General features: G+C 43.4%; 1 protein-coding gene and 1 pseudogene across 4 annotated transcripts in view; one reads left to right on the plus strand and one right to left on the minus strand.

Moving 5' to 3' along the window:
* Nucleotides 1–4,384: 4,384 nt before the first annotated feature.
* The window catches only part of fbxo8 (F-box protein 8), a 47,988-nt gene continuing 25,433 nt past the window's right edge, over nt 4,385–26,939 (plus strand). Inside the window, exons 1-2 of one of the 4 annotated variants that reach the window (XM_085912969.1) lie at nt 4,385–4,725; nt 17,597–17,699. In XM_085912969.1, coding sequence (XP_085769095.1) covers nt 17,597–17,699 — 103 coding nt within the window. In that variant the 5' untranslated portion in view covers nt 4,385–4,725. The other 3 variants (XM_085912966.1, XM_085912967.1, XM_085912968.1) reach the window with 3 other exon arrangements.
* LOC147056251 (uncharacterized) lies at nt 24,244–26,645 on the minus strand (annotated as a pseudogene).

Raw genomic sequence — 26,939 nt, forward strand, 5'->3', positions numbered from 1 at the left:
ACAGTATCACTCTGAGTGATAGTACGGTTATCTAGAGTTATAGCGGTTTCCTTAAATAAATGTTGATAACGAGCTGGACTAATTATCAACATCTCAGTTTTATCTGGGTTCAGACGAAGGAAGTTGAGAGACATCCATTGCTTGATCTCCGCAAGGCATGCCTCAAGATTACAACAGTCCCGCGGATCTGTTATTGATAATGGCATATATAATTGGGTGTCATCCGCGTAACATTGAAAACTAATATTATATTTACGTATTATGTTCCCAAGCGAAGTCATATAAATATTAAATAGAATTGGTCCTAGTACCGATCCCTGTGGGACACCAAACGTAACTTTATAGAGCTCAGAGGACGCATTGCCATATAAAATAATAATAATTGTCTCGGGTAATTAACACATTTATTTCTATAATACAACACCTGCACACTGATCTGTTGGCAACAGTTTCTCACCGTGGGACGGTGGGAAACGTAATTTCGATCTCTTTGTGTGCCTTGACGTGAAGAAATTGACAATAAAGAGGACTTTGACTTTTGACCTGGTCGTGAACGGGAAGTTGCGTCAGTGACTCGTTCGTGAACGGGAAATTACGTCACTGACTCGTAAAGTCCCTCCTCCATCTATCACTCGCTGCTGATTGGTCGTTCGCGAAGATTCACGAATGAGTGACAAACAGCATTGCCGCTATGCCATTGCCAACCACACACGTTCTGCCGACATTGATGTTTTAATTTTGTATTTGTTGGCTTGTAGTTGATGGTGTTAATATACCAAATGTGTTTGTGTTTGAATAAAAGGCTGAAAAAAAACGTCATGCCGACATCTTTGATCTTTTTATTTTGGGGGTCCCCAACTCATAAAACAACGTAAAATACGTATACATATAGTCATATAAAGCAGTTAACCAAATGTCAGATTTTTATGTTTTGTTTGGCGAATATAAGAACAAGGAATAAAACACCAGACAATTTATAACATAAATGTTTATTAAAATAATAATGATGATAATAAAATAATAACAATAATAATAATAATAATATTATCGTTATTTTTGCAGGTCATTAATCTCAATAAGAACAATCCTAAATACCTATTTGATACGGTGGCAAAGCTAACACTACGCCAGCCAACCCCCGATAGCTCCTTTCACTCGGCTGACGAGTTCATGAAATTTTTTGCTCGGAAGATTGACTCCATTAGGGATGAGATCAAGATGACCATTCCGATCACTCAGTCAGGACCGCCGATTACCGGCGCCGATGATCATGCGATAACCTTTTCAAATTTTGAATGCGTGTCCCTCGAAAGGCTTACACAATTAGTTAGTGCGGCTAAACAAACAACATGTTTCCTTGACCCGCTTCCAACCAAACTACTTAAAGAATTATTTCAAATCTTAGGACCGTCCGTTCTAAATATAATTAATCTGTCTATCTCCTCTGGGATAGTGCCTACAGCCTTTAAAACCGCTATCATTAAACCGCTACTTAAGCGACCAAATCTTGACCCGGACTGTCTCGGTAACTATAGGCCAGTTTCAAATCTCCCATTCATAGCAAAACTGCTTGAAAAAGTAGTAGCGCAGCAGCTTGTTGATTACATGGTCGCTAATAATCGTTATGAATCTTTTCAGTCTGGGTTTAAAGCTAATCATTCCACTGAGACAGCACTTGCTAAAGTGACTAATGATCTCCTCTTAGCTATGGATTCAAATACTTCGTCGGTATTGTTACTACTAGATCTTAGTGCTGCCTTTGACACTGTTGACTTCAATATTTTGTTAGAGCGTCTTAAAGGTTGTGTTGGTATTTCGGGGTCAGCACTAGACTGGTTTCGTTCGTATCTATCAGACAGGACGCACCGAGTGGTCCATGGCAATGCGTCCTCTGAGCTCTATAAAGTTACGTGTGGTGTCCCACAGGGATCGGTGCTAGGACCACTTCTATTTAATATTTATATGACTCCGCTTGGGGACATAATACGTAAATATAATGTTAGTTTTCAATGTTATGCGGATGACACCCAATTATATATGCCATTATCAATGACAGATCCGCGGGACTGTTGTAATCTTGAGGCATGCCTTGCAGAGATCAAGCAATGGATGTCTCTCAACTTCCTTCGTCTGAACCCAGATAAAACTGAGATGTTGATAATTGGTCCAGCTCGTTATCAACATTTATTTAAGGAAACCGCTATAACTCTGGATAGCCGTATTATCACTCAGAGTGATACTGTAACTAATCTCGGGGTAATATTTGACCAAACGCTCTCCTTTCAACAGCATATTAAAAATATAACCAGAATAGCATTTTTTCACCTTCGTAATATTGCTAAGATTCGCCCAATCCTCTCGACCAGTGATGCCGAAATTATTATACATGCATTTATCACGTCGCGCCTGGACTACTGTAATGCATTATTCTCTGGTCTTCCCAAGTCCAGCATCAAAAGTCTACAGTTAGTGCAAAATGCTGCTGCGAGGCTGCTCTCACGGACAAGAATATTTGATCACATTACCCCAATATTAGCCAATTTACATTGGCTCCCGGTCCATTTAAGATGTGACTTCAAAGTTCTTTTGTTAACCTATAAATCATTGCATGGCTTAGCGCCTTCATATCTCGTCGACTTAGTTGTTCCTTATGTTCCGTCTCGTAACCTTCGTTCGCAAAACGCTAGTTTTTTAGTGACACAGAGGGCCAAGAAAATGTCTGCAGGGGCTAGAGCATTTTCCATTCGGGCTCCAGAGCTCTGGAATGCCCTGCCAAAGGATATTAGAACTGCTACCTCAGTAGAAACATTTAAGACACGTTTAAAGACGTATTTCTATGATGTGGCCTTTAACCTCTCCCCGACCCCACTCCCCCACCCCTCCCCGGCTGGGGAGGTGGTTAGGTGACACCCATGCTGACGATGGCTATCTAGATTCTCGTGGACCAATTCACCATGAGGGAACTGCAGTGGAATACCCTCCTGGAGGACACTGCCAGGACAATCGAAGGCACCTCCGACAGCTCTTGGCTTTGGCCTGGGCATCCACTTTTTGGTCCCTTCTCAAGGTTTCTCATTTTTCCCCTTGTAGGGGTTTTTTGAGTTTTTCCTTGCCCTTTTGGGAGCCTAAGATCAGGGGATGCTTTGAGAATTATTGTCAATTGATTGTCTATGTGAAGCCCTTTGAGACTGCTTGTGATTTAGGGCTATACAAATAAACTTGACTTGACTTGACTTAATAATAATAATAATAATAATAATAAAAGTACATCTCAAACCAGCAATCTAATGTGAAACTGCAGTTGATATATTGGATAACAATATTTAGGCATATGCATAATGTATCTTATGTATTTTATCTCACGTGTATATGCATACACGTGAGATAAAATCTACTATAAGTAAATCGTAAATCTACCATCTTGCTTACATAGTTCACGCAAGGAGACGCAACACGTTCACTGACTGATCCGTTGATGCACGGGAAGGCAGTTCACCCATTGACTCGTTCGCGAACGGGAAAGTCAGGATTCGTTCCCTCACTGATCCGTTCTCGTGATGAACCGGAGATGCAAATCACTCACTGATTCGTTCAATCACTGATTCGTTCGTTGATGAACGGGAAATGCAATCCACGACTCGTTCGTGAACGGGAAATTACGTCACTGACTCGTAAAGTCCCTCCTCCATCTAACGCTCGCTGGCGCTGCTGATTGGTCTTCAGGAGTGAGTGGGTGACAGACAGCATTGCTGCTATGCCATTGCCAGCCAACATACGTTATGCCGACATTGATGTTTTAATTTTGTATTTGTTGGCTCGTAATTGATGGTGTTAATATACCAAATGTGTTTATGTTTGAATAAAAGGTTTAAAAAAACCTTTATGCCGACATCTTTTTATTTTGGGGGGCACCAACTCATATAACAACGTAAAACACGTATACATATTGTCATATAAAGCAGTTAACCAAATGTCAGAGTTTTATGTTTTGATTGGCGAATATAAAAACAAGGAATAAAACACCAGACAAGTTATAACATAAACGTTTAATAATAATCGTAATAATAATAATAATCATAAACCATATTAATCATCATAAAAGTACACCTCAAACCAGCAATCTAATGTGAAACTGCAGTCGATATATTGGATAACAATATTTAGGCATATACATGCATACAAGTTATTTAAAACCTATATGTAAATCGGATGACTCGTTCGCGAACGGGAAATCGGGAAAGTCAAGATTCGTTCCCTCACTGATCCGTTCTCGCGATGAACCGGAAATGCAAATCACTCACTGATTCGTTCACTCACTGATTCGTTCGTTGTTGAACGGGAAGTTACGTCATTTTCTTCTTTGTTTTGTTTTATGGCGAGGTGGCACCAGCTTCAATACGCATTACTGACACTAACTGGTTGAAGTCATATAAACTGAAAAAAGAACGAATCACTTTCGGAAGTGATTTGTTCACTCTCTTTCACTGAAAAGATTCGTTTCTTTTTTGAACGAATCGTTCACTCAGGAGCCAACACTAGTCGGCAGAATGGAGGGCAACTCAAGAACCAAGAAACGTTTGCTTTAATCGCGGAGTCGTGGGTCTATTTATTCTTAGGTGGCTGAATGAAATGTCAACCAAATAAATCTCACACCAAGGCAATTTTAACTGCTGTGCTCGTGTGCAAGCCGAGCTGTGATCCCCTAACAGGAATCTTTGAACTCAGGTAGGTGTCTCATGTTTTAATGTCATCCACCATTCATTACAGAAGCCTCCCAATTCGTACTAAATAAATCTAACCAACTAAATTACCTTTGATTCAGAAATCGCTCCATAAATCGACACAATTTCTAGAAAGATAGTTTACGATGCTAAGTCGTCAAATTGAGAGCGAGTGATAGCGCCTATAACCAATAGAATTACAAATAGGATGTACATGTGACGTGCACGTCGTTTTCAATTGGACGGGAGTTGGGACTACGCGTCTACCTACTTATGGTACTGTACCTTCCAATGTTCCTGTTTACAACAGTCGAGGATTGTTTATGCAACACAGCTGACGTTGCTGGCGAAGGAGGCAGAGCCATGGCCGTGAAGGCTGATTTGATTTTGTTTATTTCGGCAAGTACAACACGCTTATTGAAGCTTCAGTTCACGTTTTGTTCTACATGACTTGTCGAAAAGGGAAGTGAGTTAATGCAATTTTGCTTATCCAGTCCCATCCCGATTACAACCAAGTGTTTATTGCCAAACATACAATTTACATTACTACAGAACTGCTAATGAGAGAAACAAAAGAAAACAGAAATTTGACCATGATAGCAATAGCAATAACAAATAAAGTGGAAGTTTGAACATTATTTCTATATAGCAATGATTTGAATACAGCAATAACAAATTCACTGGAAATTTGAATATGATTTCAATACAACAATAACAAATGAACTGGAAGTTTGCATAAAAATTGATATCAATTTGTTTTGTATACAGCAGGGGTGTCAGTCATTTTTTTCGCGGGCCGCATTGTTGTCATAGCTTCTTTCGGGGGGCCATCATGACTGTCAACCCAAATAAATGTATGAGCACCTCATATTATATACAGTAAAAGCAACAAAACAAACTGACAAATAACTCATTTTCAAATCAGATGAGCAAAAACTGGTCAAATATAAAAAATAAAAAAAATATTAAAAGTGAAGACAATTTCCAATTCTAGTAATGACACAAATTTGATGCACAATTTGTCTTTGCGGGCCACATAAAATGATGTGGTGGGCCGTATTTGGCCCCCGGGCTTTGAGTTTGACACCTGTGGTATACAGCAATGCCAAGTAGATTTAGTTATATGTTTTAACGGTTTGATTAAATACAACAGTGACCGTTTAATAAATTTTGAGAAAGTTGGAGTCACAATCCCAAAGGCACTCTAGAGGGGAGATCAGAGACAATAAGAAGAGTATTATGGAAATGGGGACTCGATTGATTGGATTAGAAACCAAGATGGAAGAAATTGTATTTCTCAAAGCTGAGAATGCCAAGAAAGACCAGCTGGTTTCAATTTCAATTTTTCAATTTCAAATTCTCACCATCAGAGTAGAAGATATGGACCAACAATATAAAAGGAGTGATGTCATCAAGAGAGGGGCAACTGGAGGTAGGGTGAGCAAAAATCGTATGGTACTACTGAGTATTAAGCACAAAGTTGCTCTGCTGAAACAGGGAAAGAATGTAAGAGGATCCAATATCTACATCACCGAAAATCTCAACAAACAAAATGCCAACATTGCATGGTGAGCTCGTCAACTGAAAAAGCAAGGAAAATTACAAAGCACTTGGGTGACAAGCTGCAAAATCTACATAAAGCTGAATAGATTATTCCCAGAAAACACCAAACCAGTGCTGATCAAAGCAATGGATGAGCTGGAGAAATACTCAAATTGAGACAAATGTGAATACTACTTGGAAGATCAATTTAACAACTTCATAAACATGGTAAGAAAACTTCAACAGCAGGAGTTAAATGACAACTTTGAAAAAATACAGGACTATCTTTAGACTTTGGACAAACTTTTCAACGTCATTGCAATACCAAAAACGTGGATCAAAGAAATTACAGTCAACGGAATTCCACTTCAACTAATATGAACAAGTTCATAGATGCAGAAGCAACAAAACAGGTGGTGGAGTCGCAATCTATGTTGAAAATAATATTGGTTTTTGAAACACTACTATGTTAATGGTGATTGAAAACTGTTTGTGAATTTGTCAGTCAAAATTAGTCTTTTCTATTTATGACTGAAAACAAACGGCACACACACCCTACAGAAGTTCCATATTGAATAACGGAAATGGAAAGCCAAACTGGGGTCATACTTGACATGCCCCCTAACATACAAAATCTATTAAGACTGAAACAGAATAACCTTGCGCTCAGAGGACTGTTGATATCTGAACATTTCTTTGTCACCGGCTGGCTCTCTCTGATTCTCATGGGGTTGCAATTGTAAAGTAAGCTGAAACAAACAAAATCTGGCGCCCTTGGAAACGAGCGACTTCCAGCCTTGGGAAAGGCTGAGAACTGAGAGGCCAGAGAGATGATGGAACGCGGCGTCTTGAGATGTCTGAACTCAATAAGAAAATAGTCCAGCTACAGAAGGCCAGTATGGGAGACAATTAGCTGTGATTGGTCAGTGCAGGTGCCGCCTGTTTTTGGGGACGATTGTGACTCCAACTCGAAATTCATTAGTAAATTGTTACTGTTGTATTCAAATCAAATCGTTAGTAAAAGTTATTACTTTACAAAATTTAAGGTCTGTTTTGTTTTAAGAGTTCACTCAGCCCCCCATCTGCTCAAAATGAACCCAAAATGGTACCGTTCGTTTGTGCTGCAAAAAGTTTTGTTTGTGCTGCTCCGGTTTCATAGATATTAGCCTTTTTTCTTTTATAGCGATGACGTCACTCAGCCCCCCATTTTCCTCCAAATGGATCCAAAATGGTACCGTTGGTTTGTGCTTCGTTTGTGTCTGGATGACCTATAAAATAATTTTTATAACTCAAAAATCATTGCTGCACAAACGAAATTTTTCTGGGCACAAACCAGCACAAACGTAGCACAAACGAAACAGACTATTTTCCTTAAATTTTGCGTGGGGTGGGGGGCCAGCTTCACGCAGGTCTGTATTCAAATCAAACTGCTATCAATCGTTATCAAACTTCCAGTTAACTTGTCATTGCTGTATTCAAACCATATGTTATGTGTCAAATTTCAGTTTATTTTGTTTCTTCCTTGTTTATTGGTTATGGTGGTGGTATAGGTAGTACTGTAGATATGTAGATTGTGAGTCTGGCAGTGAAATCCTTGGTTGATATCGGGATGGGACGAGAACTTCAGCCCACTTTTTGAAAAGTCATGGAAAACAAAATTTGAAATGAAGTTGAAATGAGTGTGTTGACTATGTACTTAAATAAATAAACAAATCAAATCAATAGTCACAGTAATAATAATTTAATTGAAATGTGTTAGTCACTTGGGAGCTGTGGTATATATTTATGCAGCAGTATAACTTACGTAGTTCCAATTCTGAAAACAATACTCTCGACCATTTAAACATCCATCCATTTTCTGTATCGCTTTGTCCTCACCGGGGTCGCGGGCGTGCTGGAGCCTACCCCAGCCGTCATCAGGCAGTAGGCGGGGGACACCCTGAACTGCCAGCCAATTGCAGGGCACACAGAGACAAACAACCATTCGCACTCACACCTAGGGACAATTTTGGAGTGCTCAATTGGCCTACCAAGCATGTTTTTGGGATGTGGGAGGAAATCGGGGTGCACGGAGAAAACTCACGCGAACACGGGGAGAACATGCAAACTCCACACAGGGAGGGCTGGAGGTTGAATCGAACCCGCACCCTCCTAACTGTGAGGCGGACGTGCTACCCAGTGCACCACCGAACCACCCATTTAAATATACGAATGGGAAATTGTAGATTGGTTTTCTTAATGATAACAAAACACAAATAGTTCCATTTTGATAGCATAGAAAATGAGTTAAAACTGCCAATGTACTGTTTTCTTGATTTTTTTATTTATTTATTCATTTGTTTTATTCGAGATGAAACAGTAGGAAATTTGTTCATGACCAAAAATGATCATCAAATAATTAATTGATGATATCACAATACAATAGATCCATGCATACTCATAATTTGGCACCTGTAGATTCACTTTTTGGCATGTAGTGAACACGGCTAGTAAGATAATTGGTGCTTCACTCCCCTCCCTGAAGGACATTTACACCTCCCATCTCACCCGCAAGGCGACCGCGATTGTATGTTATGTGAGTCACCCCGCTCACTCTTTGTTTGATCTTTTGCCCTCTGGGAAGAGGTACAGGAGCCTGCGCTCCCGCACCACCACACTCACCAACAGCTTCATACTCCTAGCTGTCAGGATCCTGAACTCTCTTCCCCCTCCACCCTCGGCTGCATAGCGTCCTGTACGTTTGCGGTATATTCTGGCTGTTGGTTGTATGCACGCTTGCTCCATTTTGCTCCTCTTATTCGTCTATTCATTCATTCATTCATTTATTTATTTATTTATTTATTTATTTAGGTTATTGGCTTATTACTTTTTAATCGCTCTTATCTATTGTTTTTACTCTTTGTGCTATTTGCTTGTATGTGTTGTGTAATGTGTCTAGTCACCGTGTGTCTTAACGTGAAGAAATTGACAATAAAGCAGACTTTGACTTTGATATTTCTTACCCCCAATATTTTTCTACATGTTCATTTTGAGGCGCCAACATTTGTTTTTCGTAAAAGGGTTTATACGCAGTTTCATCCCCACTTATAGAAGAATTTTGGGAGTTATATTTTCCAATCTCTGGGGTCGAAGTCACTGAAGTAGTTGAAAAACTCCTCGGTGGCAAGGCCCCGGGGGTGGATGAGATCCGCCCGGAGTTCTTAAAGGCTCTGGATGTTGTGGGGCCGTTATAGCTGACACACCTCTACAACATTGCATGGACATCGAGGACGGTGCCTCTGGATTGGCAGACTGGGGTGGTGGTTCCCCTCTTTAAGAAGGGGGACTGGAGGGTGTGTTCCAATAACAGGGGAATCACACTCCTCAGCCCTGGAGAGGAGGCTCCGTCGGGAGGTCGAACCTCGGATTCAGGAGGAGCAGTGTGGCTTTCGTCCTGGACGTGGAACAGTGGACCAGCTCTACACCCTCGGCAGGATCCTCGAGGGCCATGGGAGTTCGCCCAACCAGTCCACGTGTTTTGTGGACTTGGAGAAGGCGTTCGATCGTGTCCCTCTGGGGGTTCTATGGAGGGTGCTTCGGGAGTACGGGGTGCTGAGCCAACTGATAAGGGTGGTTCGGTCCCTATATCACCGATGCCAGAGTTTGGTCCACATTTCCGACAGTAAGTCGGATTCATTCCCAGTGAGGGTTAAACTCCTCAAAGGCTGCCCTTTGTCACAAATTCTGTTCATAATTTTTATGGACAGAATTTCTACGCGCAGCCAAGGCGTTGAGGGTGTCCGGTTTGGGGACCTCAGCATCGCATCTCTGCTTTTTGCAGATGACGTGGTGCTGTTGGCTTTTTCAAGCCGAGATCTCCAATTTTCACTGGAGCGGTTCGCAGCCGAGTGTGAAGCAGTTGGTATGAGTGTCAGCACCTCCAAATCCGAGTCCATGGTCCTCAGCCGGAAAAGGGTGGAATGCCCTCTCCGGATCGGGGATGAGATCCTGCCCCAAGTAGAGGAGTTCAAGTATCTTGGGGTCTTGTTCACGAGTGAGGGCAGGATGGAGCGCAAGATTGACAGGCGGTTTGGTGCAGTGTCGGCAGTAATGCAGACTCTGTACCGGTCCGTCGTGAATTTACCAGTCGATCTACGCTCCTACCCTCACCTATGGTCATGAGCGATGGGTCGTAACCGAAAGAACGAGGTCCCGGATACAGGCGACCAAAACGTTTCCTCCGTAGGGTGTCTGGGCCCTCCCTAAGAGATAAGGTTCTTCTTCTTTCATGTAACGTCAGAGCTCCAACTTGGTGTTGTTGAGCCACGCCAGCATCTCTGGTCCCAGGTCAAAGAGGCCGGCCTCCGAGGGTGGTTCTTCTTCTTTCATGTAACGTCAGAGCTCCAACTTGGTGTTGTGGAGCCACGCCAGCATCTCTGGTCCCAGGTCAAAGAGGCCGGCCTCCGAGGGTGGTCTATATGGGGGCAGGCATTGATGATGTGGTCGGCTGTCTGCTCGGGGACGCCGCACTCGCATGCCGCACTGTCCGCCAGTCCCCACTGCCGCATAGATGTGTTGAAGCGCCCAACACCGGTTCAGTGCGGTCCACTGCTAGCGAGGTAGTTCGTCTCTTCCTATGGCGCCATCTCCTGGTTCCCTGATGTAACGGTGCATGAGGAAGGGACCAGCTGCCTCTCACTCCTGCTTTCAAGCTGCTGCCAGCCAAGCATCTCTGGAGATGTCCTCAGAGGATGGATTTGAACATCTCATGTGCTACCATGTTGTAGGGGTGGCACGCCTTGAGTCTGCTTGGTGGAGCTGGAGTTGTTGTGGTGCTGTGCAGGATGTGCCAGTTGTTATTTTTTGCCTTCCTGGCGAGAACAAGGGTGGCAGCCTCTCGACGAATGTTGGCCGGCGCTATTCCCGCAAGGACAGGCAAGAGGGACACAGGGGTGGGCTTCAGGCATCCTGTTATAGTTCAGAGGGTGTTGTTAATTGCCACATCCACCTTTTTGGCATGGGGGCTTCTGTTCCAAACTGGGGCACAATACGCAGCTGCAGAGAAGACCAGCGCTTGAGTTGATATCCGCAAGATCTTAGCAGAGGCTCCCCAAGTTGTTCCATCAAGGGTTAGGGTTAGTGCAACCCTGGATGTCACCTTTGCCTTCAGTTCTTCAAGGTGTCATTTGAAGGATAGGGTCCGATCCAGACGCACACCAAGGTACTTCAGGACTTGTTGAACTTTCAGGCGTCTGCCCTCAATGCTTACTACAAGTTCTCTCTTCCCTGGTGCTGAGGTGGTATGACGCAGCAACAGTCTTTCCAACGCTGAGCTGGAGACGCCACTTTCGAAAGGTATGCTACCATGGTGCGCATGTCTTCATTCAGGCCGTCTTCCGTCGCCTTCCACGTTAGTCGGCTCAGCGTGATGGCAAGGTCGTCTGCATAGCCATACTTTCTGGATGCTGTGTCCGGTAGATCGTATATACACTGCTCAAAAAAATGAAAGAAACACTTTGAAAACACATCAGATTTCAATGGTGAAAAAAAAAGTTGGATATCTATACTAATATGGACAGTTTGTCTCAGGAACAAAACAATGCCACATTTTTTGGTGGAAATAAAAGTTTTCAGCCTACAGAGGGCTCAGTAAATAGACACCCCAAAAATCTAAGTAAAAAAAATGATGTGGCAGGCTCGTCCATTTTGCCTAAATTCAATTTCTGCAATTCAAAACTCTTTTCAACATTTTGTGTAGCCCCCACATGCTTGTATGCATGCTTGACAACGTCGCGGCATGCTCCTAATGAGACGATGGATGGTGTCTTGTGGGATGTACTCCCAGATCTGTCTAAAGGCATGAGTGAGCTCCTGCAAAGTCTAACGAGCAACTTGGCGGCGTCTGACAGACCGAAACATTATGTCCCAAAGGTGTTCTATCGGGTTTAGATCAGGTGATTGTGAGGGCCATTCAATTGTGTAAATTCCTTCATCCTCCAGATACTGTCTGCATACTCTTGCCACATGAGGCCGGGAATGTCGTGGATCAGGAGGAACAAGGATTTCATCCCGATACCTAATGGCAGTCAGACTGCCGTTCTCTAGCCTGTAGAGGTCTGTTCGTCCCTCCATGGAAATGCCTCCCCAGACCATCACTGAACCACCACCGAACCGGTCATGCTGAATGATGTTGTAGGCAGCATAGCGCTCTCATAGGCTTCTCCAGACCCTTTCACGTCTATCACAGGTGCTCAGGGTAAACCTGCTCTCATCTGTGAAAAGCACTGGGCGCCAGTGGCGGACTTGCCAATTCTGGTGTTCTATGGCAAATGCCATTCGGCCTCCACAGTGCTGAGTAGTGAGCATAGGGCAAACTACAGGACGTCGTGCCCTGAGGCCACCCTCGTGAAGTCTGTTTCTGACTGTTTGGGCAAAAACATTCACACCAGTAGCCTGCTGAAGGTCATTCTGAAGGGCTTGGGCAGTGCTCAACCTGTTCCTCATTGCACAAAGCAGCGGATATCAGTCCTGTTGATGGGATGAGGACCGTCTACGGCCCTGTGCAGCTCTCCTAGTGTAACTGCCTGTCTCCTGGAATCTCCTCCATGCTCTGGAGATTGTACTGGGAGACACATCAAATCTTCTTGCAACAGCACGCATGGATGTGTCATCCTGGAGGAGTTGGACAATCTGCGCAACTTCAAGAGGGTTAAGAAATCGCCTCATGCTTCCAGTCGTGATAATGACTCTTGCTAAAGCCAACACTTGTGGAGCTTGAAATGGCCTCCACCCGCAAAACCAGTCCTGTTTTGGGGACCATCTCGTTGTTGCCCCTCTAGTGTGCCTGTTGTTAATTCCATCAACACCAATGCAGCTGAAAGTGATTAACAACCCCCTCTGCCACGTGCCTGACCAAAACCATCAGAAAAGTGTAATTGAATTCATGCCATACCCTGATAAAAAAACTGTTCCTTTAAATTTTTTGAGCAGTGTATAAATGTTATATAGCATTGGTGAGAGAACTGACCCCTGCGGTGCCCCGCTCCTCAGTCTCCGGAGCCTACTGCACTACCCACTGCTGGTTTGGAGAGTAAAGCTGCGGTTGGAAAGCGTCTCCATGATGTACTGCATCATGTGCCGGTCCGTTATGGTCCTCAGCAGCTTCAGGTGGAGTCCCCAGTGCCACACGGTGTCATATGCGGCAGTTAGGTCCAGGTATACCACTCTAGCTTTCTCCTTATCCTGAAAGCTGTTCTCAATGTCTTGGGAGAGTAAGGTAATCTGGTCTTCTGTTGACCTTCTTCGACAGAAACCAGCTTGTTCCCGTGGGAGCTGTGAGTCCACCTCTGGCTCTATGCGGCTGTGTATCATTCTTTCCAAGATCTTAAATGGGACACTCAGCAGTGAGATGGGCCTGTATGACTTGGGGTCCTCCGCATCTTTATTTGGCTTCAGCAGAGCTATCACAGAGCCCCTACGCCAGATCTTCAGGACCTTTAACCTCCGGTAGCATGATGTGGAGAAAGGACTAAGCCATCTAGATGTTGTTGGGCCCTGGTGGATGACGAACTCCGGGTGGATGTTGTCACGGCCTAGGGATTTGCCCGGCTTGATCTTGCTCATGGCCTCACTGAGTTCCTCTGCTGTAAAGGCTTCCGAGAGATTGGAATTGACGTTGGCTCAGATAAGGTGAGAAGCTCGGTCACCTGGGAGAGACTCTGAGTAGAGCCGCTGCTCCGACACGCTGAGAGGAGCCAGATGAGGTGGCTCGGGCATCTCATCAGGATCTCATGGACGCCTCCCTGGGGAGGTGTTCCGGGCATGTCGCACAGGTAGGAGACCCCATGGACAACCCAGGACGCGCTGGAGAGACTATGTCTCTCAGCTGGCCTGGGAATGCCTTGGGATCCCTCGGGATGAGCTGGATGAAGAGGCTGGGGAGAGGGAAGTCTAGGAGTCCCTCCTAAAGCTGCTGCCCCCGCGACCCGACCCTGGATAAACAGAAGAAAATGGATGGGTGGATATTTTTTCTGCAACACATTTATCATGCCCTCATATTGCAATTGTCTGCTGTATTACTGAATTAAATGTAAACAAAAAAAATCATCCACATGTAGTAAACAGACATTTGAAACAAATATTAGTTTGAATTAAGACACTTTAAAATCTTCATGTTTCTGTACAATACTATCCATCCATTTTCTGTACTGCTTGTTCCCGCGAGAGTTGTGGGCGTGCTGGAGCCTATCCCAGCAATCATCTGGCAGTAGGCGGGGGACACGCTGAACCGGTTGCCAGCCAATCGCAGGACACAAAGAGACGAACAACCATCCCCACTTGCACTCACGCCTATGCTCAATCAGCCTACCATGCATGTTTTTTGGGATGTGGAAGGGAGCCAAAGTTCTCTGAGAAAACCCACGCAGGCATGGGGGGAACATGCAAATTCCACACAGGGAGTGCCGGTGGTGAAACGAACCCAAACCCTCTTAACTGGACGGAGCTGTCAATCAAACAGCACGCACACAAAGCAAACCGCGATCGGACAAACGGCACTACAGTGGTACAATGAAATGTATATACTCACTTTGTGTCAAAGACCCACACGATCACAGAAACATACTCAGTCGATACCTGCAACCTTTAACTTACCGCTGTGCACAAGCTCCAACAATCACGATAAACTGAGGTAACCCACGTGAGACTTAAGGCGCGGTGATGTAACTTCACTTTAAAGATATCTGGCGTCTAATGTCTAGACCCCGAATGTAAAATGACCCCCACTTATTTCAATGCAAAAAATATCGTCTTATATTCAGGCCAATATGGTAAATGATGATTTGTGTTAATTTAAAAAATAATAATATTCAAAGCTACCTGACCCATTGGGGAAATGTAGTTAACCTCTAAATCTAATGATGGAGTGGGTCATGCTCAGGAGCAACATCTGAAATCAAGTGTTAAGTATAACTGCCAATGAGACTTTCACACCTCTGAAAAGATATTCTTCTATGCAGGATTTTTTTGTTAATTTACCAATGGGTTTTTGCATTTCAAGTCCAGACCAGTCCACTCAAAAAACTTTTTAAAAATGTTTTTAAATCAACCATCCAGAAATTGACTTAGATCATTGTCCAACGCAAGTGGGCTTCAGTTTGAAATCACAAACTGATGGCAAACCATTCAGCCTCAATAATAAGTTAGTTTTCCGGGTCCTAAATGAGCAAAGCAGCAATGGAATGTCACAATTCAACCACATTTGACTGCTGGTTAAATGTTATTTTGATGTAATGCCGTCACATCGACACACGTTGTAATGAGCTACAATTATATTATATTATATATTATATTATATTATAATATATTATTTTATATTATATTATATTTTATACCGTAATTTTCTGACTATAAGTCGCGTTTTATGTCATAGTTTGGGTGGGGGGGGCGACTTATACTCAGGAGCGACTTATGTGATTTTTTTCTCAAATTTTCAAAATTAAAAAATCCGCGATGTGGTGAAACCGCGATAAACGCACCGCGATGTATAGCAAGGGATTACTGTTATTTGAACTGCGAGTAATGTCACCCGTGCCGCCCGACGGTTGTTGACATAAAGGGCATAGGATTCGATCACGGGATGACGAAGATGACGAAGGGCCCCCACGTACTACCGGCATCATTAGCGGCTTTGTTTGTAAGTGACACGGAGGATGAAGAGTTTGAAGGATTTATTGATTTGGAGTGACACAGAAGGTTTGAAAAACTATTATGGCTTTTACGCACGCCCGATCCTTCTCGATGGGAGCGCTCTTTCACCTCCGTGGATGGAAGTCGGGGGCCGGCGCTCAGCCGGGTGGCTGTCCGGGGACGGTGGATGGGGCTCGGACATGGCTTTTACGCACGCACGCTCCTTTCTTTGGAGCTCTCTTCCACCTCCGTGGATGGAAGTCGGGGGTCGGCGCTCAGCCGGGTGGCTGTCCAGCGACGGAGGATGGGGCTCGGACATGGCTTTTACGCACGCCCGCTCCTATTCTATGGAGCTCTCTTCCATCTCCGTGGCTGGAAGTTTCGTAGTTGTTGGCTCGTTAAACTCTTGTTTTGTTAAATAAAAAGCCGTTTACCAAACCCACGTCTTTCCTGGTACTTTAACGCTACAATATAGTTATATACTAGATCTCTGCAGCGCACGTGCGGCGTTGTTGACATAAAGAACGAGGAATTTGATCGATGGATTTAATGATTTGGAGCGACACAGATGGTTTGATAATATTGCTGAAATATGATAGTTATTTGAAATATTCTTTATATATCATTATATGGGTCTGTGGAATAATTAGAAATGCAAATTACAACGGGTCCGACGTCAGCATGTGCGGCGCAGACTAACTCTCTTAGCTTCTCATGTGTAATTCTTTCCCATTCTTGTTTGATGAACCGCTTCAGTTTTTCAACAGTTCGGGGTCTTCCCTGTCGTATCTTACGCTTCATAATGCGCCACACATTTTCAATGGGAGACAGGTCTGGACTGCAAGCGGGCCAGGGGAGAACCTGGAGAACTCTTTTACTTTGAAGCCACGCTGTTTTAACGTGCAGAATGTGGCTTGGCATTATCTTGCTGAAATAAGCAGCGGCGTCCTTGAAAAAGACGTCCTTTGGATGGCAGCATATGTTGCTTCAAAATCTGTATGTGGTTTTCAGCATTTATGTTGCCTTCACAGAAATGTAAGTCACCCATGCCATGGGAACTAATGCACCCCTATACCATCACAGATGCTGGCTTTTGAACTTTGCGTTAATAACAATCCGGATGGTCCGCTTCATCTTTGGTCCGGGGGACACGACGTTCAGTGTTTCCAAAAACAATTTGAAAAGTGGACTCATCAGACCACAAAACACTTTTTCATTGTGCATCAGTCCATTTTACATGAGCTCGGGCCCAGAGAAACCGGTGGCGTTTATGGATGTTGTTCATAAATGGCTTTTGCTTTGCATGGTCGAGTTTTAACCCGCACTTACTGATGTAGTGACAAACTGTATTTACTGACAGTGGTTTTCTGAGGTTTTCCTGACCCCATTTGGTGATATCCTTCACACACTCATGTCGGTTTTTAAGGCAGTGCCGTCTGAGGCCAATCCCATGGCACACAAAGACAAGAGTAGATGTTTGTCTATGTGTACCCTGCGATTGGCTGGCAACCTGTTCAGGGTGTACCCTGCCCACTGCCCAAAGTCTGCTGGGACAGGCTTCAGACAGCCGTTATAGGCACAACAGCAAAGCCTGGTTTGCGGTGCAGATAATGGATTACTGTGCATCATTGACTCCAACTGACCTGCCTCATACTACTACCATACAGATGGGTCAGGCACTGTGGAGGCTGCCACCCAGACAACAGCAGCAGCTTCGGGAAGAGCTTGTTGACCGACTGGCTGAGACGGGAGGGGCAAGACAAGAGCAAGGTAATCCTGACATGTGTTTCTATGGTGAAGTGCATCTGCTGCTGTCAGCAAATTGATATTGACTAAGCGACTTTTATGTGAATTTTTTCACAAATTTTCAAAATTCAAAAATCTGCGATGTAGTGAAACCGCGATAAACGAACCGCGATGTAGCAAGGGATTACTGTCATTTGAACTGCAAGTGACGTCAGCCACGGCGCGGCGGTTGTTTACATAAAGGACAAAGGATTTGATCACGGGATCACGAAGATGACTTGGGGCCCTACGTTTGAAGGATTTAATGATTTGTAGTGACACAAGGTTTGAAAAACTTATTTATGTTATAGTTACATGATATATTTCATTTCGTGTTGTATATGTTTTTATTGTTACAGTTCAGTAGTTGTTGGCTCGTTGAACTCTTGTTTGTCTTGTTTGTGTATATGTCACGTTAGCATACCGTATCGTTTAGCCTGTTGTTGCTGGTTCATGTCTGTTCTTGGTGTTGGATTTTGACAAATGAATTTGCCCCAAAAGTGCGACTTGTACTCCGGTGCGACATATATGTTTTTTTTCACTTTATTGAGCATTTTATGGCTGGTGCGACTTATACTCCAGAGCGATTTATAGTCCGAAGATTACGGTAATTTATACACTGCTCAAAAAAATTAAACGAACACTTTGAAAACACATCAGATTTCAATGGTGAAAAAAAAGGTGGATATCTATACTGATATGAATGTCTCAGGAACAAAAGGATGCCACATCTTTTGATGGAAATAAAGGTTTTCAGCCTACAGAGGGCTCAGTATATAGACACCCCAAAAATCTAAGTGAAAAAATTATGTGGCAGGCTCGTCCATTTTGCCTAAATTCAATGTCTGCAATTCAAAACTCTTTTCAACATTTTGTGTAGCCCCCACATGCTTGTATGCATGCTTGACAACGTCGCGGCATGCTCCTAATGAGACGATGGATGGTGTCTTGTGGGATGTCCTCCAAGATCTGTCTTAGGGCATCAGTGAGCTCCTGCAAAGTCTAACGAGCAACCTGGCGGCGTCTGATGGACCGAAACATTGTCCCAAAGGTGTTCTATCGAGTTTAGATCAGGTGATTGTGAGGGCCATTCAATTGTGTCAATTCCTTCATCCTCCAGATACTGTCTGCATACTCTTGCCACATGAGGCCGGGAATGTCGTGGATCAGGAGGAACCCAGTACCTAGTGCACCAGCGTAGGGTCTGACCATGGGTTCAAGGATTTCATGCCGATACCTAATGGCAGTCAGACTGCCGTTCTCTAGCTTGTAGAGGTCTGTTCGTCCCTCCATGGAAATGCCTCCCTAGACCATCACTGACCCACCACCGAACCGGTCATGCTGAATGATGTTGCAGGCAGCATAACGGTCTCCTTGGCTTCTCCAGACCCTTTCGCGTCTATCACAGGTGCTCAGGGTAAACCTGCTCTCATCTGTGAAAAGCACAGGGCGCCAGTGGCAGACTTGCCAATTCTGGTGTTCTATGGCAAATGCCAATCGATCTCCACGGTGCTGAGTAGTGAGCATAGGGCACACTACAGGACGTCGTGCCCTGAGGCTACCCTCGTCAAGTCTGTTTCTGATTGTTTGGGCAAAAACATTCCCACCAGTAGCCTGCTGAAGGTCATTCTGTAGGGCTCGGGCAGTGCTCAACCTGTTCCTCCTTGCACAAAGCAGCGGATATTGGTCCTGCTGATGGGATGAGGACCGTCTACGGCCCTGTGCAGTTCTCCTAGAGTAACTGCCTGTCTCCTGGAATCTCCTCCATGCTCTGCTGTGGAATATTTTGAAGTGCAAGCTAGAGACGCACCGATCCGATATCTGAATCGGATATCAGCCCCGATATCAACAAAATAGATGGATCGGGTATCGGAAAATGCAGCCGATCTGTGGGCCGATTTATTTCTTAATCTATTGGGGCTACGTCATACGTCAGCAGCACGCGTGCCGCATGCCACGAGAGTTTTCTAAACAAACGCAAACATGGAGCGAACGAAAGAGTCAGCTGTGTGGAGGTACTTTAAACTGAACACACCAACTACCTCGACGGCAGTTTGTAATGTCTGCAAAGCTAATGTTGCCAGGGGTGGTGGTAGTACTGCCAGTTATAGTACTACAAATTTAATTAAGCATCTCCAGAAACACCACGCAACGAAGCACCAGGAGTTCCAGCAGTTGAGCAGATCAAAGAGAGCGGGAGGTGGACCTACACAGCAGTTAACGCACCTAATGTTTACATGTTTACTATTTCTTTTAATATTTGGTTACTGTGTGCTTGATCACCCTTTCTATATTTGCCCAGTGCAGTGTATTTTTTTTAAGAAGTTTGTATCCTAATTTACTTGAATTTAAATGCTGATACACTTTATTGCTGCTGTTGCACAACTTTTGTTACAAATAAATAGTTCATTGCATTAATCTGCTTTATCTTGTTACATTTTGTTTTAGGAAAGAACTGTGTAGTCATGCCTGATGCCGTTGCCTTTAGTCTTTTCTGTTCCACATGTAGAGGTATGTAGCTTGTTAAGTCAACCATAATATCGGATCGGTATCGGGTATCGACCGATACGCAAAGCCACGGCATCGGTATCGAAACTGAAAAAGTCGGATCGGTGCATCTCTAGTGCAAGCGCCGTCAGCGGCGCGCACCTGGCCGGCATTGTTGACATAAAGGACGATCGGTGGATTTAATGATTTGGAGTGACACAGAGGATTTGATAATGTTAATGCTTATATAATAGTTATTTGATATATAATTTATATATCGTTATATGGGCCTGTGGAATAATTTGAAGTGCAACCGCTGTCAGCGGCGCGCACTCGGCCGGCATTGTTTACATAAAGGACAATCGATGGATTTAATGAATTGGAGTGACACAGATGATTTTATAAACGTGTTATGTCATAGTTATTAGAAAAACTGAATTTTACGTCAGGTGATACTTATTTGAATAACTCTGAATGTTACATCAGGCCCGTTCTCAGCTCCGCGTTTGTGTATATGTCACTTTAGCATACCGTATCGTTTAGCCTGTTGTTGCTGGTTCATGTCTGTTCTTGGTGTTGGATTTTGACAAATAAATTTGGCCCAAAAGTGTGCCTTATACTGTGGTGCGACTTATATGTTTTTTTTTCATTTTATTGTGCATTTTATGACTGGTGCGACTTATACTCCGGAGCGAGTTATAGTCCGAAAATTCCGGTAATGTGTTATTGATCAAGTACAAATTTGTGAATAATTTCACATATGTCACTCCTGAGTATAAGTTGCCCCCCACCCAAACTATGAAAAAAAACGCGACTTATAGTCCGAAAAATACGGTACTAGTTTGTGGAGCTGTGGCAGCAGTATCCCTCTTAAATGATTTTTAAAGAATTTATTTCAAAGTAACGGTAGAAATGTATTCGGTCAATAATGACCTTATTCTGGGTTCTGGGATTTTTGTTCACCGTTCTGGTGATCAGTTTGACCCCACAGGCTGAGACGTTGCGTGGAGCCCCAGATCGAGGCCAATATTGACCAAATATTTCTTTTCCACCATTATTTGCAAATTATTTAAAAATTTTCTGGATTTTTAAATTTTTTTTCATTTTGTCTTATAGTTTAAGTGATGAAAATTACAGCTGTCTCTTAAGTTGGTTGAACTTTCACAATTGGTGGCTGTCTAAATACTTTTGCCCCACTGTAAAAAGAACTAACTTATTGTGATGATAAAATAGATTAATGTATAAAAAAAATCGACCTATCTATTTCTGTTGCACTTTGTTAATGCTACAATAGTAAGAAAACTAGGTTATTGTAAGGTTGTTGTTTTTTACTCTTTGGAATGAGTGAAGGTGAATAGCTTTGAAAATAAAATTCAATGAAAAGTTATCTTGAATTCATATATATTATTGCCAGATAAGATAATTTTTTTCATCGTATCAAGTTCCTTTGTTTTAAAAGAGTGATACAGTAATTAGTTCCAAAAACCACCCGCGATAAGTGAAATCCAAGAAGTAGGGTCACCCTCTCATCTGGACATTTTTGGTGTGTCAATAAATGTTGATGAAACCATTTAAGTGCATATTTTATTCTTACAACATTAAATAATTGAACGTGTAAATAATACATTAATAGTATAAATAACATGATGACAATTTTGCATAAATATTGAAAATATAAATATTATACAGGTGTGCGTGTAACATGTTAACAAAAAGTACTGGGCAAGATAAGTTAACAGAAATATGCTAATTTGCGATCGTATGAACACGCGAAAACAGACCTCTAAAGTCAAGTCAAGTTTATTTGTATAGCCCTAAATCACAAGCAGTCTCAAAGGGCTTCACATAGACAATCAATTGACAATTATTCTCAAAGCATCCCCTGATCTTGGGCTCCCAAAAGGGCAAGGAAAAACTCAAAAAAACCTTACCAGGGGAAAAATTAAAAACTTTGAGAAGGGACCACAGATGGAAGGATCCCCCTTTCAGGATCACCAGGCTGCAATGAATGCAAAGAGGGCACATAAAATACATAATATGGAAATCAAAAAGTGGATGTCCAGGCCGAAGCGAAGAGCTGTCGGAGGTGCCTTGGATTGTCCTGGCAGTGTCCTCTAGGAGGGTAATCCGCTGATGTTCCCTCATGCTGAATTGGTCCATGAGAATGTAGATAGCCACCGTCAGCTTGGGTGTCACCTAACCACCTCCCCAGCCGGGGAGGGGTGGGTGGAGTGGGGTCGGGGAGAGGGAGAAAAACAAACTCCAGCTGAATCGGCCACTACAGGTTAATTAAAGGCCATATCATAGAAATATGTCTTTAAACGTGTCTTAAATGTTTCTACTGAGGTAGCAGTTCTAATATCCATTGGTAGGGCATTCCAGAGCTCTTGAGCCCGAATAGAAAATGCTCTAGCCCCTGCAGACATTTTCTTGGCCCTCGGTGTCACTAAAAGCGTTTTGCGAACGAAGGTTACGAGACGGAACATAAGGAATGACTAAGTCGACGAGATATGAAGGCGTTAAGCCATGCAATGATTTATAGGTTAATAGAAGAACCTTGAAGTCACATCTTAAATGGACCGGGGGCCAGTGTAAATTGGCTAATATTTGGGTAATGTGATCAAATTTTCTTGTCCGTGAGAGCAGCCTTGCAGCAGCATTTTGTACTAACTGTAGACTTTTGATGCTGGACTCTGGAAGACCAGAGAATAATGCATTACAATAGTCCAGACGCGACGTGATAAATGCATGTATAATAATTTCCGCATCACCGGTCGAGAGGATTGGGCGAATCTTACCAATATTACGAAGGTGAAAAAATGCTATTCTGGTTATATTCTTAATGTGCTTTTGAAAGGAGAGCGTTTGGTCAAATATTACCCCGAGATTCGTTACAGTATCACTCTGAGTGATAGTACGGTTATCTAGAGTTATAGCGGTTTCCTTAAATAAATGTTGATAACGAGCTGGACCAACATCTCAGTTTTATCTGGGTTCAGACGAAGGAAGTTGAGAGACATCCATTGCTGGATCTCCGCAAGGCATGCCTCAAGATTACAACAGTCCCGCGGATCTGTCATTGATAATGGCATATATAATTGGGTGTCATCCGCGTAACATTAAAAACTAATATTATATTTACGTATTATGTCCCCAAGCGGAGTCATATAAATATTAAATAGAATTGGTCCTAGTACCGATCCCTGTGGGACACCACACGTAACTTTATAGAGCTCAGAGGACGCATTGCCATGGACCACTCGGTGCGTCCTGTCTGATAGATACGAATGAAACCAGCCTAGTGCTGACCCCGAAATACCAACACAACCTTTAAGATGCTCTAATAAAATATTGAAGTCAACAGTGTCGAAGGCAGCACTAAGATCGAGTAGTAACAATACCGATGAAGTATTGAATCCATAGCTAAGAGGAGATCATTAGTCACTTTAGCAAGTGCTGTCTCAGTGGAATGATTAGCTCTAAACCCAGACTGAGAAGATTCATATCGATTATTAGCGACCATGTAATCAATAAGCTGCTGTGCTACTACTTTTTCAAGCAGTTTTGCTATGAATGGGGGATTTGAAACTGGCCTATAGTTACTGAGACAGTCCGGGTCAAGATTAGGTCGCTTAAGTAGCGGTTTAATAATAGCGGTTTTAAAGGCTGTTGGCACTATCCCAGAGGAGACAGACAGATAAATTAAACGGACGGTCCTAAGATTTGAAATAATTCTTTAAATAGTTTGGCTGGAAGCAGGTCAAGTAAACATGTTGTTTGTTTAGCCGCACTAACTAATTGTGTAAGCCTTTCGAGGGACACGCTTTTAAAATTTGAAAGGGTTATTGCATAATCGTCAGCGTCGGTAATCGGCGGTCCCGACTGAGCGATCGGACTGGTCATCTTGATCTCATCCCTAATGGATACAATCTTTCGAGTAAAGAATTTCATGAACTCGTCAGCCGAGTTAAAGGAGCTATCGGGGGTTGGCTGGCGTAGTGTTGGCTTTGCCACCGTATCAAATAGGTATTTAGGACTGTTCTTATTGAGAGTAATGACCTGCGAAAAATAACGAGTTTTTGCTAAGATAAGCCCATCTTTATATTTCAGGAGGCTGTCGCGCCATGCCTGATGGAAAACCTCAAGTTTGGTTAAACGACATTTGCGCTCATGCTTTCTACTTAATTGTTTAAGCGAACGTGTTTCATCTGTGAACCACGGAGTAGGCAATCTACGGCGAGTTTTCAGACGTAGCGGCGCCACAGAGTCAATGGCATTTAACAATGTAGCATTGAATTCATTTGTAAGATTATTAATAGAGCCGGTATATGAGGGCAATACGGCAATTGCTGGTGGCAGTAGCCCAGATAGCGCAGTCTCAGTCATGGAGTTAATATTACGGCTGCTATAATTCTGATTGCTCTCTTGTCTTTGACTAAGAACTAAAATTTCAAATTTTATTAAGTAGTGATCAGACAAAACAGTAGTGTATGGCAGTACTGTTATATTAGAGGTTGCCAGTCCTCGGGATAATACCAAATCTAAGGTATTACCATTCTTATGCATTGCTACCTGTACGCCTTGCGTAAAACCTAACGTATCAATTAGAGTCTGAAACGCCAAAGTAAGTGGCTCTGACGGTAAATTCATGTGGACGTTAAAATCGCTCATGATTATTATTATCCGCATTTGTCACTAGATCAGCCACGAATTCTGAAAATTCATCCAGGAAGCCAGAGTAAGCCCCAGGTGGACGGTAAATAACAACAAGATAAAATGACGATAAAGCGGTGGATCGGACAGTGAGAACTCCAAATGTTTTAAATATGTTAATCGAACGAGGCGTAAATCTAAGGTTGGAATTTGAGATGAGGGCAACACCCCCACCCTTTTTTCGAGGACGCGCCACATGCGAGCTCACAAAATTTAGAGGCGAGGCCTCATTAAGCGGTAGCAGTTCATTAGGTTTTAACCAGGTCTCGCAAAGACCAAATATATTTAGATTATGTTCTGTGATGAGGTCATTAACGAGAACTGCTTTCGTATGAAGCGAGCTAATATTCATAAAACCTAGTTTAAGTGTAATCGGTTGATCAGGGTTTGTATTTATCAAAGGATTTTTAAACGAAATGAAAGTAAGATTGTGTTCTCTAGGCCTGACATCACCTCTCAATTGTTTATTCGCGCGGTGGGACGATACGACCGTAGGAATTTGATAGTAAATATTTGGTACACACGTAATATTATCTGAAACAGGCACCATATCATCAGCTATACCGGTCGGGGTGGAGCGATTGGATTTGTCTGCCACCTCAGTAGAATGTGTGTTCATGTGTACTGTAGCACTATTCAAACTGTGACGCTCTAGTCTACACAAGGAGCTATGTGCATGCTGGAAATCTAGCCTAGCGCTAGTTAACTTTAACTTAACTGACTCCAAACCCATCCTGACAGGTGGTCTAGTCACCTGTGCTCCGGCCTGCTCTAAGGTGACCTGTCATGAGTGGCTCAAACAGTAATCTATATTCCTAGAAAGAGTGAAGGCGCCTTCACGGTTAGGATGAAGGCCGTCCTTCCTCAGCAGGTCAGGGCGGCCCCAGAAGGAGGACCAGTTATCTATGAAATACAGTCCCTGCTTTTTACAGAACCCAGCCATCCATCGATTAAGGGAGACTAATCTACTAAACCTCTCATCAGATCCTCTCCCAGGCAGGGGGCCAGAGACAAATACTCGATGCCGACTCATCTTTCTGGCGAGATCACAAGTCCTCGCTATGTTTCTCTTTGTGATCTCAGATTGCCTCATCCTAACATCATTGGCGCCGACGTGTATCACTATATCAGAGTAGCTAGTGTTGTTGGAACTACGCTGTTGACTAGTCCTATTGCGAGTCAGCTCCCTAAGATTAGCTTCTATGTCGGGTGCTCTGCCCCCAGGAATACACATTACCGTGGCTGGATTTTTAAGCGTGATATTTCGGGTAATGGAGTCACCTATGACCAAGGTGCGAGGGCCAGTAGACCAAGATGACTTTGGACGGCTATGCGTTTTACCGGGCTCATTGCGATTAGCAAGACGCTTGAGGCTAATGCTAACTTGGCTAGCGGGCTGACTACAGTCCGCGACTGTGTCCGCCACATCTACTGTTATCGCACTATTCTGCTCTAACTGGCAGACACGTCCCTCTAGCAAGGACAGCCTTTCTAACAGAAGGGTGCAGTTGGTGCACGAAGCAGTACAAACCTCTTGTTTCGCAGCCATACTTACGTGTCCGATGATCGACGGTAGACCAAGGAATGTAAACCAACATTTGGAGCAATACTACATTGTCCTAAAGGTTAGACATATGTGATCGTTCATTTCTCTTGTTAGGGGACCTACTTACATCGTCAATGACTGCTGTACCACTGTAACATGTATGTACATGACCTCATCCGACCCATGGGAACGTTTAATCCAGCCCACCCAACTTGAATAAATTGTATTATCAAACTTTTTTTTTTTGTCAATTTCCCCTCAATGACTGCATTTCCCCAGCAGATGGGGAACCGCCCGCCCGCGCATTTACTCCCGGAAGCCGCGTCAGAAAGCTCAGTGCACACTCGCAAGTGCGTGTACGTACTCAGTAGTATGGACCCGATTCATTATCAGTGCCGAATTTTGAGTGTGAGCTGTGACGTTAGTATTGTAATTCGCTCGCTGAGCTTTCAGATAGTTTTACGCTAAAGCCACCCACA

This window comes from Syngnathus leptorhynchus, chromosome 5 (genome assembly GCF_054491065.1).
Source record: "Syngnathus leptorhynchus isolate UIUO chromosome 5, UIUO_Slep, whole genome shotgun sequence".
NCBI classification, from domain to species: Eukaryota; Metazoa; Chordata; class Actinopteri; order Syngnathiformes; family Syngnathidae; genus Syngnathus; species Syngnathus leptorhynchus.